This window comes from Carettochelys insculpta, chromosome 13 (assembly GCF_033958435.1).
Source record: "Carettochelys insculpta isolate YL-2023 chromosome 13, ASM3395843v1, whole genome shotgun sequence".
NCBI classification, from domain to species: Eukaryota; Metazoa; Chordata; order Testudines; family Carettochelyidae; genus Carettochelys; species Carettochelys insculpta.
The window spans coordinates 2,535,994-2,555,291 of record NC_134149.1 but is presented as its reverse complement, the minus strand read 5'-3'; the positions used below and the strand labels follow the sequence as shown (position 1 = coordinate 2,555,291).

Genomic DNA, 19,298 nt, shown 5'->3' with positions numbered 1-19,298 from the left:
CCTAAAGTCAAGAGGATACAGTGGTAGCTGTGACATCTCTGGAAGGACACATGCTGGGAAGGCACACTGGAGTGGAAGCCTGACACAAGAGTTCTAAAACAATCTTGGGCACCCTTTATAGGAGGGTGAAGGTGGATTACGACACTCACGTTGAACAGAATAGCATTCCCCTTGCAAGTCCCCTTTAAACAAGGAACACACACCATTATCACCAACAAAGTTTTCAAAAAATAACTGATTTGAGATCAAGCAAATCATCATCAATGCTTCTTCCCCCCTTCCCCAACATTACTGAACAAAAGGAGAAAGATTACACAAATATTTCTTAGGTACCCCCCCAGAATGCAAGCCAAAGGATTAGCATGGAAATCCCACAAATTCAAGCCATGGAAGTGAAAGATTGGATGGAAATAAGGAAAGAATAACAAGTGTGAATCAAATTAAATATGCAAAAAGATGCTTGCATTTAAACGTTTTTATTTCAACTAATGCTTAGCCACCATATTACATCATTTTGAATAGCTCAGAATAGCAGTATGATCTCAAAATATAGCAAACAGCTTGCCAAAGCAAGAGTACATTCACTCCTATGGGTATAGCTCCTTCCTTCTTTGGTCACACCACTTACTGTATATTTGTAAAAAATAATTTTCTGTCTCAGCACTTTGCAGCTCGGATTACTTAACCCTGCTGTTTGTAACATTTGCTTCTTCCCCTCACAACTACCCTCCAATATTTTATTGTTTTTTTTACCAACAGCATTTTAAATTAAAAAAAGGTAATAGAGGTTTACATGCAGGATTTGTAAAAATTATTTTCTAGGTGCACACAATTGAACCAAGATGCCTACAAAAATGCATTCATTTTGATTCTCAGATTTAATGATGCCATGAGCATGTTATTTGATGTCATCAGACGTCCATTACTACCAGCGAGCTGGAGTTTTATGGTGGTATTTTCAAATATATTCTGTCTTGAAATACCTTTAAAATAAAAGGTAGCAAGAAAAAACCCCACTATGCTTTATTTGCAAAATAATCACAATAGCTATTTGTATACAAAGCACCATGCAGAGAGAATACTGCAGGAAGACCGATCTTTGGAAATAAAATTCTCTCATTTAATCTTATAAATTTTGCTATAGATCCCAGATGCTCCATAACTTTAGGTTGCAGAGACAAGGAATAAAAGCTCAAACCGAGAACACACAATATTTGACCACAAGGATGCAATTAGACTGTCTTTTAGATAGAAAGGGACATTTGATTCTCTTAAGATTCACACCAACCACCTTAGCAACCCACAGAAGAGAAGCACTGAATATCTGAGACATCGGTCCAGGGCAGCATTCCAAGATGCTGGTCTGCTATGAATGCATTTCCATGAGCACTTTAAATCTAACTTCCATTCTGGGAAAAGAGCAAAATCTGTTGGTTTAAAAACTCCTCTCCCTGAGAACTTTGATAATGTTCTAGTCTTGCAAAGCAAAACTTAGTCCTTGAAACTTCAACAGTTCTTAGGCCAACAGCATTTCCTCCCAGACACAGCTGATCTGCTAGTCATGCGTTGGGGTGGCAGGTTGGAATTTTTGCATGTGCAAGTAACTTATACTTTCTTCATTCCTCTGCCCATCAAACAGGCAAATACTGTCATAACCATCTTTGGTTTCACCTCCACAAGGTCCTCTGGAAGAGCATATACTCTGGCTCCAATTCTTCTGGCCATTGATACAGCATACCTATTGACCATTCAAGAAAAATGAGCACATGAACATTTCAAATCCCATTTTTACAACACTTGCTAGCCCCAAACCAACCATTGCAAAATAACATCAATGGTTATTAACATACAGTTTGACAACACAATTTTGGTTTCAAGGTGTGAGTCTTTAGATATGGCAAGTAGAATTATTTTTATACGTTTTTAATGTAGCACACACAACTAGCTTTAAAATAACCTTATTATACAGAAATAGCAAGTTTTGCTGTGCACATTGCTCTACATTTTGAGCCTACTGCCATTCTACAGTTGATAAAGTATAATACAGATACCCTGAATTATTACATATTAAATATCACTTAGAGATAAATACAAGCCTTATTTGTGAACAGCTAAGTTTCTAAACTCCTTATTCTTCTGTTCATGCTCCCTGTATTTGCTTTCTATAAATATTCAAGCAAACAGAGTACTGGGAGGAATGTTACCAGAAAGTTTGATGTTACCATTATTACTGGTCTTTATGGAAAGCAAGTTTCAATTTTAAAGTTCATTACTCCCACTGAAAAATTATTTTGAAGGGCACTCATGTTGTTCTCACCAGGAAACAAGCTTACCCTAGTGACCCACATGTTTCAAAGTTCAAATATCAAACACTGACATATAACCCAAATATTTATTGAATAAATCTGAACCAAACTGGAGAGAATCTGATCAATTCAGAGGGCTACCTGCTGATGGAAAGAGGGTCACATTGCTAAGAACTGCTCAGGCAGGTCTATATTCTTTCCAAATGGCAGCCTCACAAGAAGCCTACATTTATAAGCTAAATGGGACAGTGTCATAGATGGGCCCAGTCTGGCAAAAGATTGAGAACCAGGTTTTGGATCTCAAACATCTGCAGCATGGACGTATTGACTATAAATTGCAGCATTCGCACACTACAGACACTTACATAGCATTATTCTGTTTGTCATCTTCTGATAAGTCACCTGTCTTTACAAGCTCATAGTTGATACAACCAGGCTGTATGGCATCAATTAAATCCACAACTGCCAAGCTGGAACTGATAGTTTTGTCCTAGAAGGATACATGATGACATATGGTGAGCATTCAACAAATCTGTTTCCTGATTCCACCATTGCCAAGTTGAATGTGGAATGGATAACAAAACCAAGGGTATTTCAGACGGTCACAGAATTACTACTGTCTACTAATAATTACTTCCCATTGGCTCCTTTCCAAACCAGCTACAGTGCTGTATTACCAGTATTACTCTGCTGACCTGCAATGAAAGACTTAGAATGGGCTAAACAAACAACTACTAGTTTGCAGGCAGCAAATCTCAACCTACATCCCTCAAAGGTCTGCAATGAGTTACTCACATCTATGGCAAAACGTTAACACAACACACTGCAAAGGAGATGCCAGTCACCCTCCCACTGGAATAAAAGAGCCCTGTACCTTAAAGCTCTGAATGGAGGTTGACTTGCCAGCTTCTCTCAGTGTCCTGTTCACCCAGCTTACTATGATGTCATCATTTGCTTTCTGACCATCCCCAAGATCCTCAAGGACATTCAGGGTATATCTAAGAAGGAGTGGGAGACAGTTCCTTACAGGTGCGGGATACATATGTTTCAGGAAGAAAGTGAGGGTCTCAATGAGGTCTGCGATTCAGAATAGGGGTGGGTGACTACTGACCAAAAAAAAGAAAGCAACCCACAACAGCCAGCCCATTTTCAGAATCCTGACTTCAGCCTCTGCTCCACATTAACTTTGGTGCACGAGCGAAGAGAGAGATTCTGCTGTCTAACTTCTTCTCAATATGTTCTACCAGTTGTGAGACCATGACAAATACTGAATTGGTGGCCCTTTATTTAGCCACTTTTTAAAATCTGTGGTTGCCACCCATTCAGATGAAATTAGGGATTGTATTGGTATTGACAGGAGTGATTTCAGAGGCAACCACCACCTAAAGCACTGCACTATTAAAACAAATTTTTTTTAGAGCCAATCACAGAAACATATGGGTAGAAGACCCGCTGTAGTCCAGCTCCTTGAACTTGAGGCATGACCAAGTAAACCCAAACCAGCCCTGACAAGTATTTAACCATGTTTAAAAACCTAGGGAATTCCATGCCCTCTACTGGAAGCCTAATGCTTGTGCTTAGCCACTCAGAAAATTAGCTATTTCTTTCCAATACCTAACCTACAGCTCCCTTCCTGCAGATTAAGCCCACTACTTTTTATTCTCCATGTCCACTGAAGGTGGGACTATTGTGTCTCTTTGCTCTCAACACAGTTGAAGACTTAGAAGATTCCTTCTCAATCTTACTGTCAGGTTACCTAAGCTCCTCTGAATAGCCTCCAATTTGTGCCAGTTTTTCCCCACACTTTGCACTCAGAACTGGACTCAGTACTCCAGCTGAGGTCTCACAGCTGCCACACCAAGCAGGATAACTGCCTCCCAGGTCTCACATACTTTAAACAAGTCCTCATGCACCCCAGAATGGCATGTGCCTTTTCACAAAACTATCACATTGCTGATTCATTCAAACTGTGATCCATACAACCCCCAGCTTCTTTCCAGAATTACTCTCTAGCCAGTAATTCCCCATTTTGTAGCTGTGCATTCCATTTCCCCTTCCCAAGCCAACTACTTTTGCATTTCTCTTTATTGACCTTCATCTTGCTGAATTCAGACCAATTCTCTAATTTGTTGAAGTCCTTCTGAATTCTGATCCTGTCCCTGGAAGTGCTGGCACCTCCTTCCAAACTGGCATTCTCTGGGAATTTTGTAACCACACTCCTCACTACAATATTTAAGTCATTTATGAAGATGCAGTTCGATTACTGAATGTTATTCAATGACCTCATTCTATCTGTACAGTGCCTATTTTCAGTTTATCATTAGCACAGTGGTTCTTAACCTGGGGTGCACACACCCCCTGGGGGTGTGCAATGCCCTTTCTGGGGGTGCAAGACATGCCAGATTTTTTAAGAAGGTAAATCACTGAAGGCACAAATTAAGCATAGGCACGTAAGTACAACTACTTTGTTTCACCAAACCTATGTATTTATTAACTTCATACATTTTTAATAACAAAACTATTTTACATATATGTAATATGCATTTAAAAGTGGATAGGCCCCCCATCTCCATTTTTGATTTTTGATAAGGGTTTCGAGACTATATTTTGAGAACCAAAGACGTGCAAGCAGCAGTAAAGGTTAAGAACCACTGATCTAGAGCTTAATTTTGAAAACCTATTTTCCAAGAATTTATTACAATTAACTAGATTTTACTATTCAGTGAAGAATTTGTCATCAAGTTTTTCATTTTAGTGGGAAAAAATTCCCACTTCCCTCCCCCACTACATAAGGGATTTAAAAAAGAACCAAAGGGCGGGGGGAGACTTTTTTACCCCCACAATTTCAGAACGAAAAATTTCTAAGTTTCAAAAAGCTTTGAAATTTGTTTCAATTTCTGAGCCGTAGAACTATTGTGTTGGCTTTCTCTCTGTGGTCTTACCCATGCAGGGAGGGAGAGCAGTGAGCGTGGGCTGTACTATATTACACTCAAATCCTGCATGTCCAAAGTTTAGGTATTTTAAACAAGCTCTGTACCGTCTCATCAGCTGCCAGACTAGAGCTAGTGTCAACGTTTGGTTTCCATCATTCAGGTCCTGTCCACCAATGCCCACCAGAGAGAATTTGGCTGGATGCTTTCCCAAATCCACGGCATAATTACAGTTTTCTAGCTACATGTGCAGAAAAAAAAGCCAAAAAATATATAACAACAACAAAACATTTAGAAACTTAGGTGTAACAAGGCTTCCAAATCTTGTAGTACATTTCTAATCAAGGCTTATTTTTCTTAAGGTAACCTGAAGCTCTCACCTTTTTCATGTTGGCACCAAGCTTGGGATATGGTGGCTTGTTAACCTTATTCCAGTCAACAGGAACTTTGATCTTTTCGTATAATTGTAATATTACCAGTGCATCTTGCAGGTCACTAGGAAAGATTAGCTTTGGTTAGTTCTGGTATCAAACTTCGCCCACCAACAAAAGAACAGCCATACTGGGTCACACCAAATGTTCACCTTGCTTAGCATCCTGTCTTCTGACAGTGGCCAAAGCCAGATGCAACAGAGGGAATGAACATAACAGGTAATCAAGTCATCCTCCCCTGGCACCCATTTCCAGCTTCAGGCAAACAGAGGCCAGGAACACCACTCCTGAGTATCCTGGCTAATGGCCATAGGTGGACCTATCCTCTAGTTCTTCTTTGAAACCTGTTAAAGTCCTGCCCTTTACAACATCCTCTGGAAGGGAGTGCCACGGGTTGACTGTACACTATGTGAAGAAAAAGAGTGCCTTATGTTTTCAACCTGCTGCTTATTAATTTCATTCAGTGACCCCTAGCTCTCGTGCTAGGAGGATTAAATCACACTGATCTACTTTCTCTACCCCAGTCATGGTTTTACAGACCTCTAACATATCCCCCCTTAATCATCTCCTTTTCCAAGTTGAGAAGTCCCAATCTTTTTATTCTCTCCTCATATGGCAGCTACTCCATACCCCGTTTTTGTTGCCCTTTTCTGAACCTTTTCCAATTCCAATATGTCTTTTTCAGAGGAGGTGACCACATTCACAGACAGTAATCAAGATGCAGATATACCATGGATTTAGAGAGAGGCAATATGATATTTTCAGTCCTACTATGCATTCTGTTCTTAACGATTCCCAACATTCCGTTTGCTTCTTTGACTGCTGCTACACACAGACTGGATGACTTCTGAGAACTATCCACAGTGGACGCAAGATCTCTTTCCTGAGTGGTAACCAATGATTGAGGCCCCATTTTATATAGTTGGGATTATGTTTGCCAACGTGCATTACACTATATATCAGTATTTTTTTTGCTCACTCACTCAGTTTTGAGAGATATTTTTGAAGCTCCCCAGAGTCTGCTGTGGACTTATCAAAAGACCGGAACATTTTCAAATACCTATTTTAGATAATTCAAATGTAGGGATTCCTGAGTTTGGTAGATGAAGAACTGAAGTTGCTTTCAAAAAAAAGCCAACTGCTCTAATAGGAGAAAGATGCAGATGACCTACCCGTACAAATGATTCACATGCGGATTCACACCAAGAGAGTTCATCCAATTACGGAAGGTTCTTTCTTCACGTGTCTCTCCTACATTAAAAGACAACATTATATTGCCTGTATTGGTACCTCTTACCAATTTGTAGAGAAATTTCACCCTTCAGCCATTGAGCATCCCACCTGCCTGGACAGAAAGTTCTGCATGGGACAGCTTATATTTAATGTGGAAATACAAACAAACAAAACAAAAAACACCACAGGTGTTTCCATAGCTATTCATCAAGTTATTCAGGTAGCTGCCTTACAGGTATGAACATCTCTTCTCAGTGTTCAAAAATCTAGCAAGCATACAAGAAGTTAAGGAGTTTAAGGTCAGAAAAATGGATGATGAGGTATGTACCATCTGCAAGAGGTGTCATACCCAAAGTGAGAACACACAGCAGTGAAGGAGTTTATCATTAATGGCCGAGATGCCTCTGAAAGTAACATTCCAATATCTCAGACAAGTAAGCTACACAAGGGGTCCTACCTTCCCAGTTTTTCAGCACTCACATCATTGGGGGGAGGGTGCAGGGGTGGGGGGTAAGGGGAAGAGATTAATGCATGTGACTAAGGTCAAATTTCAGTGCAGAGCCTGGTATCTGACCCCTTTTACCAATGCACAAGAGTCAGTCAAATGCGCATGCTTCATGCCTAAAATCCACTGATAAATGGCACCACTGAAAATGAAAGACCAAAATGTTGAAACTTTCATTACTAGCGCTCTTAAAAGCCAAACGGCTCATAAGAATGCTAAAAAGCCTTTTGTGGTACAAACATTTCCCCATTAGCTATTTTTCTTCTGCAAACATGACAGGAAACAAGTTGTTATCACCTTCCAGTAGTGTCCAATCGATGTCCTGATTTTCTGGCTTGGTAAGTGCTGGGTACTTGTTGAACAAGTTTGCAACGAAGGCCAAGTTCAGTTTAGGATTACCACTGACAACATCGGCTGGGGTAACAAACTGCCTGCAACCTAGTCTGTCTGCCTGCTGAAGCATGTATTCTGCTCTCTTTAAGTCATCTTTCTCCTGATGGGACGACAGAAGCATGAATTACCATCAGGCTGAGGACATCACTCAACAACAAAAAGCAGGAACTTCTTCCTGACCTCTGCCTTTGCTGGACTGAACACACAAGTCCACCTGTTTTCGGAAGGCATGGGACATTTATTAACTAGACTGATTGAGAACAATGAATAAATGTTGCAGTAATAAGCCACAGCATTATGGACGCACAGGTCACCATTTACCCACTTTATTAGAAAGCCCCAGATTCTAGTTTTATAGTAACCTGCAAGAATAATAATTACAGTACGCGATTGAACATGCTCACACATGTCCCCCAGACCAAAATACAACTAAACTCTCAGAGATTTGGTTTACTCTAATTACACATATCATTTAATTGTAAACTAGAATTGCCTGTCTTTGTTCGTCCTAAGTCTGACCATCTCGAGGTGATCCAGAGGCCATAAGCAGACTACAAAGTCCACACCAGCTCTCAGTTTTACAGTACAAGAACAAGGAGCCCCCAGGGATGTGTGATGGAGGCTGTATAGACTTTCGGAATACTTACATTGAACCCAGACATGTTAATATCAATCTGAGGCTCTCCTTCTTTCTGCCCTTTTGGTGCAATTTGGTTGAGGAGATGGAAATACGCTCTAGAATCCTGAAATGGATGAAGTGGAATATTGAACTCTCCCACATGGTGCTGAATACACATTAACATTATATCGTAGACTCATCTTAATCAAGTCACTGATTCGGGGCTGTACCTTTACTGAATTACTGAAGTCAGAGAGCTTGACAGATAAGAATGAGCAAAGAGGGAAAGAGCAGCACAGCAGAATTCCCGGAAGCATGAGAGAAAAGAAGAACAACGTTAGAAATATTAAGCCAGTTTTAGAACCATAAACCAGCACTTAAATAACTTTTCATTATTTAATATTTCACACCACCACAATCAGAAAAGAAAAAAAAAACCCAGTAATTTGGAGGTCCTAGTCTTAGACAACTGCCTACAGAGGTCTACTTCCTGGCCCAGTTACACTGACCTCTCAGGTGCTTCATATGTCTGATGCTAGTTACAGTATAGTTTCTCAGGTGTTTTGGCACATCTTCCCCACCCCAAATCAGAAAGGGATCGTTCTGCAGGGCTTCAACATCACTAAAGGAAACCAGTAAGAGTGGACATCATTGTTGCTATTTTGAATACATGGAGCCTGTTGGTTTCTCTTGTTCCATCACAGTTACACAATATGAGGTTTTTATTTTTCTCCTAAAGCAGGTCGAAGACGAAATACCAGTTTCAAGTACTGACATGAAGGTTTCAGCCACTCTAGAGACACTTTCGTCTTGTAGGAAGTAGGGAGCATACAGACCTCAGCTTTTTTTTATTCTCTCCTTAAAGAAGACAGATTGAAAGGGCGGGGGGAGAACAACTAAAATCTTTTCCCTTACTGAGACCATGAAGTGTCCCATGAGATCCTACCAAGCTAGGAATCTGTACTGAGCAGAGCTGTCTGAACAGAGTTCTTGGCCGAGTTGTTCTGATTTTGAAGTTGGGGGACAGGATGTGGGAAAGTTAAAAAATTTATGCAACATTCTCTTTGCCTCTGACCAGCTTTAGATATCAATTTACTCTCTGCACGAAAGGAAGCTTCCGCTAGGAAGAAAAATGTTTAAAATAATTTGAAGTCACATAAACATCTTGCTTCTAACCCAATAAAGTATAAACCATTGGCTTGTCACTGGATTCCAGGCATGCTGGGAGCCCTTGCTATATTAAATTCATAGCAAATCACTTCCAGGATGGCTGCTAGCAGGACAGCAGTCACAAAATCAGCCACTGATATCCGGGTTGAGGGAAGGAGCCCATTTTTGCCTTCTAAGAAGCATATCTGCTTTCACCTTCCTCCCTTTCCACCAGGTCCCATGTGAAGAACACAAGCCTTCATTTCTTTGCAGCTACTCAGCCTGTGTTATCATTTTCATTCAATTAACAAGCTCTCCAATGCAGAACTTGTCAAAACATTTTGTGAAAAGTTTCTCCATGTTTTGGATTAGCTCTGAGCCAGTGCTTCTCATAGACCTGAAGAGAATGGTCCTGAGAACCCACCTTTTGGTCACATGAAGGCATTCTAGCTACTTAATGCTTCGCTGATCATGCAGTAAAACCCCTTAAGGACTTTTGAACTGGCATTTGTACCTTTTAAAGATGAAAGCATCCAAAACCAACAAAGACATACCAGCCTCAGTTTTACAGCTGGGTAATCAGGTCCAAACAGAGAGGGTTAGCTCATCTGCTGAAGCAGAGCAGCTTCGGATTCTGCAAACACTAACAGATGCTGCACTGACCAATGTGAGTCCCACTGACATCGAACTTAGGGCAGGGAAGATAAACACACGTGTGTTTGCAGGATCAGGGCCTAACCAGCTAACAATTTACACACTCATTCAGGAAGGAAGCAAGTAGTGCCTCAACTGACCGCACACAAACTCCCCTCCAGGTACACCCAGCTGCTCCTCCCAGAAGTAAAACTCCAATCACCTTGATGTCAGAGCTGAAATTATTGATTTTTTGCCACCCTGCATTTTCCAAATGGAAGTTTGCCCATCTTAGAAGCAGCTCTTCCGGGGACAATTTCATAAGGTCCTCCAAAGTCTCTCCATCACGAAGTAAGGCAGCCAAAGCTAAAATAAAACAGACATGCATAAATACAGGACAGTATTTGTTTAAAAAGAGCCCTTGTTTCAATCTAGTTAGAACAGGATGAAAAATATTTTGCCCAAGCCTTTTTTTTGGGGGGGGAGCGGGGGAAGAGTGGCCATATTAAAATTTTTCGTCCAATAATTAATGACATATAGATATTTAGCAGTGCCCCCGTTCCCAGCCAGAAGTTATCGTTGCTCATATAACATGTTCGTACATGCTTGTGCCGATTTAGCTCCAGATGTACCCATTTCAAGAAAACCTTGTCACCTCTGCTGAATCTGAAATGCACACACACTCCTGTGCATGTTATCCAGCCCAGTCAGGCCTACTCCAGAAAGGGTTGCAGGCTTCTCAAGCCAAGAGCCCAAAGCAGGCTCTCCATAATCAAAATGACCAGAATGAGAGGTCTCTTTGCAGAAGGAGAAGGGAAAGTAAAGAACAGATTGGCTGGATAAGAAGAATGCAGCATGCAGGACCCGCTACTGAGAGAAAAGACCAGTGAAATTGACTCAGGCTTGCAGAGGAAGAGGGTACAGAAAGAGAGAGAGCATTCAGCTTCACCAACATTACTCAGCATGCTCAGTCCATGTGAGTATGCACAGTACTAATCAAGCTGCAAATCTACAGGGTCATATGACTCCACATGCCTCTCCCTGTCTCCCAACCCATCACCTCTGTCAGCCAGGTTGAGCAATGCATATGAAATGAGTAATTTTAAGTCTTAGGCTACAGCTACACTGAGATAAATTCAAATTTATTAAAATTGATTTCGTAACACTGTTTTATAAATTCATATTTGAGTATCCTCACCTCCCCACAGGCTTCCCACAAAGTCGACTTATTGCTGCCACACTCAATTGTCAAACATCAACTGCTGCAACAGTGCATTGTGGGAGCTTACTCGACAGTTCCCCCAGTCTTGTAGCATTCTATGTATTTTTGCTGGTGCAGCATGGGAAAAAAATGCCCCACAAATGGTTGGGGGTATGTGATATTGTCCTCCCACACGGCATTGCCCTCAGTCCCCTCCCATGGAAAGCAGATGGCCATTTTTCCAGGAGGAAGGAAAGAAAAGTACAGCACCAACAAAGATCACCAAATTAATTGAAATCTCTTGCTTCTGTAAGTGAATTGTTTTTTATAGTTGTAGCTGTAACTGAATTATCAAAGATTTGACAAAAAGCAGCAGGTATCTGAGTCTTCTCAATTGGCACTCTAGCCACTGTCCCTGTTGCCTTGATTACATATGATCCCTGAAAATAGAACAGGAAGAATGCAAAACTTGAAGAAAGAGCAGGATAGTAAAGGTTTGGAAAAAAGAGATTTTGTGAGGCTGGGTTTTTGGCTTCCCCGTCCATTGCACAGCTTCTGTGCCCTGGGATCATCCAGCAGTCTGTGTCTCCTCAACTGGCCCTCCACCCACTTTTCCCTGTTTTAAGGGAGCCAGAGTTGGAAGAAAGATGATAGAAAAGGTTTTTGGCTCCCCACTACAGTATACAGAGTTGCCCAACATGGGGGATAGGGTTCACCAATTTCAAGAAGCAGTTGTGCTCAGGTGGGAGGGACAACCCTGCAGAACTGTCAGGGTGCCGGACCCCTTCATCCCAAGTTAAGAGATAAGAGGATGATGGATCAGTTGACATGGTCCCTGAAAATCGTTTTCGGTGGGGAGGTGTGGGGACCATGGCTGCAGAGCCAGTTGAAATGGTCCCCTAAGTAGCAGCAAGCCCCCAAAATATTGGGGGGGGGTGGCAGCTGAAGCAGTCCCCACCAGGTGGCAGCAGAACCCTGAAATCTAAGCCACTGTGAGAGACTTCCTGCCAGTGGCAGCAAGCCCACAAAAATCTTAAGTTGCCGGGAGAGACTTCCTCCGGGCGGGCGACAGCCAGCACCTGGAAATCCTTCCTGCCCTCGGAGCCCTAGCCATGCACATGGGGTGAGCACATGTCTCAATATTATGGGCTTCGTCACTTTGCCACCTGATCACCCTAAGGTTAGGCTTGATTAAGGATAAGCAATCATCTGTTACCTTCATTTCTGCTGAGTTCGATGTCAGCAAACAAGCCAATCTTAATTATCTGCCAGAGAAGCCCCAGTACCAGATGTGGTTTCCCTTCCCTCAAATCCTCTGCTCCAATATTGACAACATGACACCCAATGGCAGAGGCAGAATTCAATGCCAAATTCAAATTTTCCTGTAAACAATAAAGCTAAATGAAATCTGAGTCACATCTAGTGGCATCAACAAGATTAGGACTGGAAAATCGAAGTGTTCATTAAAATGTTTAGGTGCAGACAGGTACACAGTTTGATACATTTTGCAATACCCAATTTACTACGTCCTGTATTCTGATACAAATATACATGCACACCTATTGTCTCCCTTCTGATAATAGGGAGGTAAACCCAGAGATGCAAAGATTGCTAAGCATTTCAGTTTTAATAGAGTCTGTAAAGGAGACCCTTGGCAGGTTTTGGCATTAATCATTGCTCCAGCCCTTACGAATATTTACAGAACATTATCCTTTGTGCTAAGAACAGGAACCACAGAGATTGTTTTAAATTATTAAACACAATTAAAACTGATCTGTGCTCTGGATCAGAGTTCTGAATTAATTCCATGGGTCACTGTACTAAACTCCCTTCACAAGCCCTGCAATATTTTCATCTTTGTTAGAGGTAATGCAAGAATATTATACCATACCTGAATTATAAATGGTGTGAGCTTTTTCTTGTTGATTGCTCTTTCATCAATTGTATCAGGAACAGAAAGATTGATCATTTTACTGACAAAGACAAAAACATGCACACACAATTAAGTGTTTTATCCCAACACAAGATACAATAAGGTGTAATCAGACACTTGGTACTCAGCTGTTTAAAATACAAGGTTTATATTTACAACATCAAGATTGTATTTGTAACAGTTAAGCCTGATGAAACTTTAAACACAGTTACAGCCACCAGTGAGCTAGATCAGTTGCTTGAGTACAAACACTTGAATTATTCATAACACTACCTAGCAGTGAAGAGCCATTGTTCCGCTGTAGATTCTAAAGGTGAACATTTTTTCTCTTTCAGTTTAACCGTGTTTGTGTGTCAGCAGGCTTAGAAGGGAGAGGCCTTGACAATACTAAACATGAAATCCAAAACAAAAACTCAGACAGTGCAAGGATTAGGAGGAGAGAGCATGTGAACTGAATGCATGCATGCAATACTGCTCTACTCAGGACAAGGAGTAATGCTTCGTGTATCTATTGGCAAGATGATTTGAAAGTTTTTTTGCTTTACAATGTAAATTAAATTCCCCAATCAGGTTAGTCCTACTTGGACTACTTTTCCACAAGTCACTTTGGCTACGTCTACACTTGCCAAAAACTTCGAAATGGCCATGCAAATGGCCATTTTGAAGTTTACTAATGAAGCGCTGAAATACACATTCAGCGCCTCATTAGCACGCGGGCGGCTGCGGCACTTCGAAATTGATGCGGCTCGCCCAGACAGGGCTCGTTTTCGAAAGGACCCCAGCTACTTCAAATTCCCTTTATTCCTAGGAAAGGAAAAGGAAAAGGAGCCCTGTCTGGACGAGCCGCATCAATTTCGAAGTGCCACGGCCGCCCGCATGCTAATGAGGTACTGAATATGTATTTTAGCGCTTCATTAGTAAACTTTGAAATGGCCATTTGCATGGCAATTTCAAAGTTTTTGGCTAGTGTAGACACAGCCTATGTGTAACAAGATGAGTCTGTGCTAAACTACATTTTCCTACGCTATCCAAGCCTATGGCAGGGGATGCGAGGGCAGGGAGAAGGGACAGGTGTCAAAACAAGGCAGGTAAAGACATCACAGTGAAAAAAGCAGTTTCAGCCTTTTGGTACAGTGCTGCTGGAATACCATATGGCTCCAGGATTTCACATTGTTTTTAGATTTGAAAGCCGTTTCTGAAGACTAAAACTTCAGGCTGTTTGATGACCCTGGAGAGTGGACTCCAAATTCTGCAGCGAACAGCTCAGCAAGTTTCCCTATGAATGGGCCGCACTTTTGTCCTAGAGCACTGACAGGTGACCTGTGGCCCGAGACACACATGCAGCCCATCAGGGTTCTATGTACTGTCCATGAGACGTTTTGTTTACTGTTGCTCAAGTGCGAGGCTGTCAGATTCTGCTAGTTTTTATCTGTCTTTTTTCATACCAGTATTACTAAAGTGATACCTACACAAAGCCAGGACAGGTGAAGTGAGGTGCCTTTGCCCACGAAAGCTTATGCTCCAAAATATCTGTTAGTCTATAAAGGTGCCACAGGACTACTTATTGTTCTCGAAGATACACACTAACAGAGCTCTCTCTCCGATACTTGGCCACTCCTCTGTGTCCAATCAAAGCACTGCTATGATTCAATCAGCATACCCAGGAAATTCAAAGCATGCAACCTCAGTTAACAAAACTACCCTATCCTAGGCGATTGCCTTAGTTATGACCATCTTGCAGCCCACTGGGATAAAGGAAGGCCACTCACACGGCCTAGCCTAGTCTAGGCTGCCCATCGCTGTCCCAGAGCCTGATCCAGGAGAACCTATTGCTAGACACATTTGTAGCTGCTACTGAAGCTTCCATCAAGGGACAAGATAGTGCTTTGAGATGCTGGGACTTAAGGAAACTGGACGGAGGTCAAAACGTCCTTCCACAGTTCACTGTCACGCGTTTCTGAGCGCCCACAAAGGCAGCCGGCTGGCTTCTTGTCAAACAGACTTTTCCAGAGTCACCATGTGTAACAAGATGAATCTGTGCCAAAGTATATTTTGCTACGCTATCCAAGCCTATGGCACGGGACGGGTAGGAGCAGAGAGAATTTACACTTCAAATCCAAAAAGAAATGTGTGCCCACAGATATTTACACCCGTTTCCCCACATCAACAGCTAGCAAGGCAAAAGCACAAGCTTGGACAAGAAGGCTGAAGTGACTGCATTCCCCTTTTGTCACATGGACAAAGAATTCTAGCCAAACATATTCAGAAAAGCAGCCTAAATTAAGAGCCAAGTCTTAATGACAGGACTACTGCAGGGAACAGACTTACAACTTACCAGAGTACAATCCCATCTCCAACAGCTTTGAACAGGTCATCTGTGTTTGGGTTCATTGGAATAACATGCCTGCAGTCAGGATCATTTTCCAAAGCTTTGTTTATCCAGTTTACAAAGGCATACTTTTCTTCCTCTAAAATGAGTACAATTGTAAAACAAACACTGGCTTATTACAGTATAGTACACATTTGAACAGGCCACCATACTTATTGCACTACATTTTCATTTTGTTGGTCATAGTGCTTTATCTTTTGCCAGGGCTTCCCAGGACTAATGCCCTGGCACTCTGGGCCTAGGTCTGGCAGTTCACAGTCTTAGCACCTCCACGCTTCCTGCATAAATTATGAATGTAAAAAAACATGAGCTCCGATATCTAATTGCTTGAGCCTCTGCACCTCTGTTATAAATTAAGCACTGATTGGTCACAAAGGTGAAATTCAGAGCTTTTTGTCTTCTGCATTAGAGGAATTTGTATAGTACAAGTCACTCACCCAGCTAACCACAGTCAAATGCAATACAACTGCCTCAATTACCTGAAAACTCTCACACAACAAATCTAAACCGGAATGTGGACATACTCCAGCACTCAGCTTATACAGAGCCAAATCTACCACCACTTGATATTTAGCCTTGTTCTTGTTTCAATTTGACCATTCAGGAAAAAAGTATGAGATAGTTTTCTGTTCATTAAACTAGTTAGTTTTAGAATTTGATCTATTTACTCAAGAAAGCATTCAAAAGTCAGAGTAATACCTGAATAAGAGTGTTGTGTGCCTTCACTGGAGAGTTCTGATGTTCCACCAATAGCACAAATTCCTTCTTTCCTGTTAATGGCTTTTCTGAAAGTTTTAGCAATATCACTGCTTTTCAGCTCTTGGAAAATCTACAGTTCAAAAATTTTTGTTTAGACAAATGTTTATTTTTATAAACTGGAAAACCCATGTTTAAAGAAACTTTGTAGCATAATCAGTAAACACAAGAAAGGTCTAGCCCAATATTGCTGGATTACAATTCACTGTGGAGGAAAACAATGTTGTTCCATTAGATTTAATCAAGTAGTACAAACACCTGCTCAAATGGAAGTCTTCAGAAGCCAGTAACTTGCATACACGTATTATTTTATGCTTCAAGAGGCCACCAGACATGCTAAAAATTCTACAGTCTAAAAGCAAGTACACATGCAGTCTTCATGTGAGCAAAAAATTCAGAAAGCTGTTGCACAATTTTAACTAGTTTGTGTAAGCATGACAGCTCATGTGGATGTCTTTAGTTTGTACAGCTGTGACTTTGTCCACATCCCACAGAAGACAAAAACACAGTTTGGTAAAGCATGTGTGCAAGTGTGAAATAATCACATCTCTAAGGTGGACTGAAACAATCCCTTTCCAATCATATTAAGTTATAGTTATTTAAATTTTTCAAAAAACCAAATCAATACACGCTTTGTGTTTGAGTATAAGAGACACTCTTCAGCATGGAAAACTTCATGCTGGGATTTCTTTATGGATATTAATTCATTGTCTACTGAGCCAGATGATTAGTAGAACAGAAAATGCTCAACTAGTTAGACGTCAAGAAATCCCCCTTGCCAAACCTCCACAGTACTGCTACCTATAACTATCTTAACCTAATCAGTAGTCCACATCTCCAAGAGCTCACCACGTTGCTTTCCTCTTGCTACTTCCTGCTGAGCCCCAGCCCTATTTCCTCCTCCATCTGGGCTGACAGCAATCTCTGCATCACACCTTGCTTCTTCCATGAAATATCTGCCTAAGTCAGAGCTCAGTCAGCCTCTTGGAGTCCAGACAGTTGTCAAGCTTTTCTGCACTCTTACTCAAAGATTCCCAGCTGCCACATCCTACTGGAAAAAAGCACCCAAGAGCTTTTAACTCCAACTTCTGCTCCACAAACAAATACTCTCCATGCAGGACAGCTTTTCCTCTATTCCTAGTGCATTTAAAATGCATGGTGCCGCCTTCTCTTTATACAGTGACCAGGTACACGCATTTCCCCCTCGTCCCAGCAGTAATACTGCTCGCTCTGTTTCTCTTGGGAAAAGGAATCACTTGGCACTGAGTCACTGAAAATAAACCCCTTTTCTTGTAACATTCAGGCTTTGTTCCCAGTGTGGCACAATTGCACACCCCAAGCTGGAACAGCAGCATTACTAACCCAGCATTTGCGTGCAGACTGAATGCAAGTCCCTGAGAGCTGGAGTAACGTCAGTCTGAGAAGAACACGGGTCATGGAGCACCCTTCTAAAAGCCCTCAGGCTGCGATGCTTGGAGAGGGGCAACAAAAGATAGGAGAGTGCAGTTTAGCAAGAGGCACTGCACTGCGTCAGAACATCCCTCTAACCCAACCATTCACAAATCGACTTTCACCTTTCTGAAGGGACTGACTTCTGTCCTCAGTGAGGTGCATCTACATCCTTTTCTGTCATGCTCTCATTACTGATAGATGTCAGATAAATTCACACAGTGCTAGAGTCCCTGCCTTGAGATTCTCATGGGACCCTTGATTACTGCCCTGATTGCGGTGTGTAGTGCTCAAGCGCCTTCCTGCCCCCAGTGCACATTATTCTCTCATTGTAACTTCTCTGTTCCTTTCCTGTCTCAGCTATCCTACATTTTACTGGTACAACCTATAGTTGAACGCTTTGGTACAAGCTGGTAGACTGCCTTGGGGCTCTGTCACAGGCAGGACTGAGCACTCGTTTGGTGACTCCACATGTTTTCAATGTTTTCTTTCACTGTAGCACTGGTTGCAGAACTATAAACCTGTCTTAACCAGGCAGCAAAGTTTCTGCCAGTGGTGGGATGCCCCCCAGGAGCAGAGTCTCTACAGCTAGCTCTGAGCTACCCATTCCCTATGCCTTAAAATCCACAACATAGGAGATATCGCCAGTCAGCAACACATTAGACACCATTTTGAACCAGCCCCTGATGCCACCAGGATGGAATAGCACAAAGGTAGCAGTAAGTAACACTGCCTCTACCCCACCCATCACTCTCACCTCTAAAGTGGTTTTCTGCCACACTTCTCTTTATTACAGATTTGGAAACCTGCAGTTATGTGCAGTTAAGTATGTGTTAAGACTGTTTAAACCAGCCCTTTTAAATCCTCTTTTGTAAGAGCTACCCTTCAGATGGCATTCTTTCAATGACCATTCTCCCATTTGGAAAAGTGACAAACTATTTACCAGATGAACTACTTGCATTTCAATTAACTACCCAGGTTTTTGTTTTATTTTTCATAACCAGCTAGCAAGCTGCTCCTTTACCTATTTGTTGAAGTTATTGAAATGAACATAGCTCACCAACCCTGCATTTTAAGGCCACTTTATGGCAATACAATCTTGGTCAACCCCAGATAACTCTTCCGTCATATTATTTATTCAAGTAATCACATTGAAGCTGCAACATCCACTCTTGCTGCACTTTTATAAATAAAGTTGTTAAGAGAATTGTTGCTAAATCTGATCATCTCTCCCACAGAAGTTAGTTGCTGGTAAGAGATCTTACTATTAACATACAACCTTTGCATTTTTCCAGAATGTTGAATGTTTCACTTATGAAAATCTTTTAAGCTGTGTTCTAGTGCAAGTTAGAATTATGAACCAGTGCAAAC

The 19,298-nt window shown here is 41.6% G+C and overlaps 1 protein-coding gene across 3 annotated transcripts in view; it reads right to left on the bottom strand.

Annotated features, from left to right (window-relative positions):
• Positions 1-457: 457 nt before the first annotated feature.
• PLS3 (plastin 3) overlaps positions 458-19,298 on the bottom strand; it is an 85,532-nt gene continuing 66,691 nt past the window's right edge. For all 3 annotated transcript variants that reach the window (XM_075007499.1, XM_075007496.1, XM_075007498.1), the window contains exons 5-17: positions 16,422-16,551; positions 15,669-15,801; positions 13,292-13,373; positions 12,617-12,782; positions 10,423-10,565; positions 8,446-8,541; positions 7,703-7,898; positions 6,840-6,918; positions 5,617-5,731; positions 5,344-5,477; positions 3,181-3,304; positions 2,672-2,796; positions 458-1,738 (exon numbers count right to left, since the gene is read on the bottom strand). In XM_075007499.1, coding sequence (XP_074863600.1) covers positions 1,606-1,738; positions 2,672-2,796; positions 3,181-3,304; positions 5,344-5,477; positions 5,617-5,731; positions 6,840-6,918; positions 7,703-7,898; positions 8,446-8,541; positions 10,423-10,565; positions 12,617-12,782; positions 13,292-13,373; positions 15,669-15,801; positions 16,422-16,551 — 1,656 coding nt within the window. In that variant the 3' untranslated portion in view covers positions 458-1,605. The remainder of the gene's footprint in view (positions 1,739-2,671; positions 2,797-3,180; positions 3,305-5,343; positions 5,478-5,616; positions 5,732-6,839; positions 6,919-7,702; positions 7,899-8,445; positions 8,542-10,422; positions 10,566-12,616; positions 12,783-13,291; positions 13,374-15,668; positions 15,802-16,421; positions 16,552-19,298) is intronic.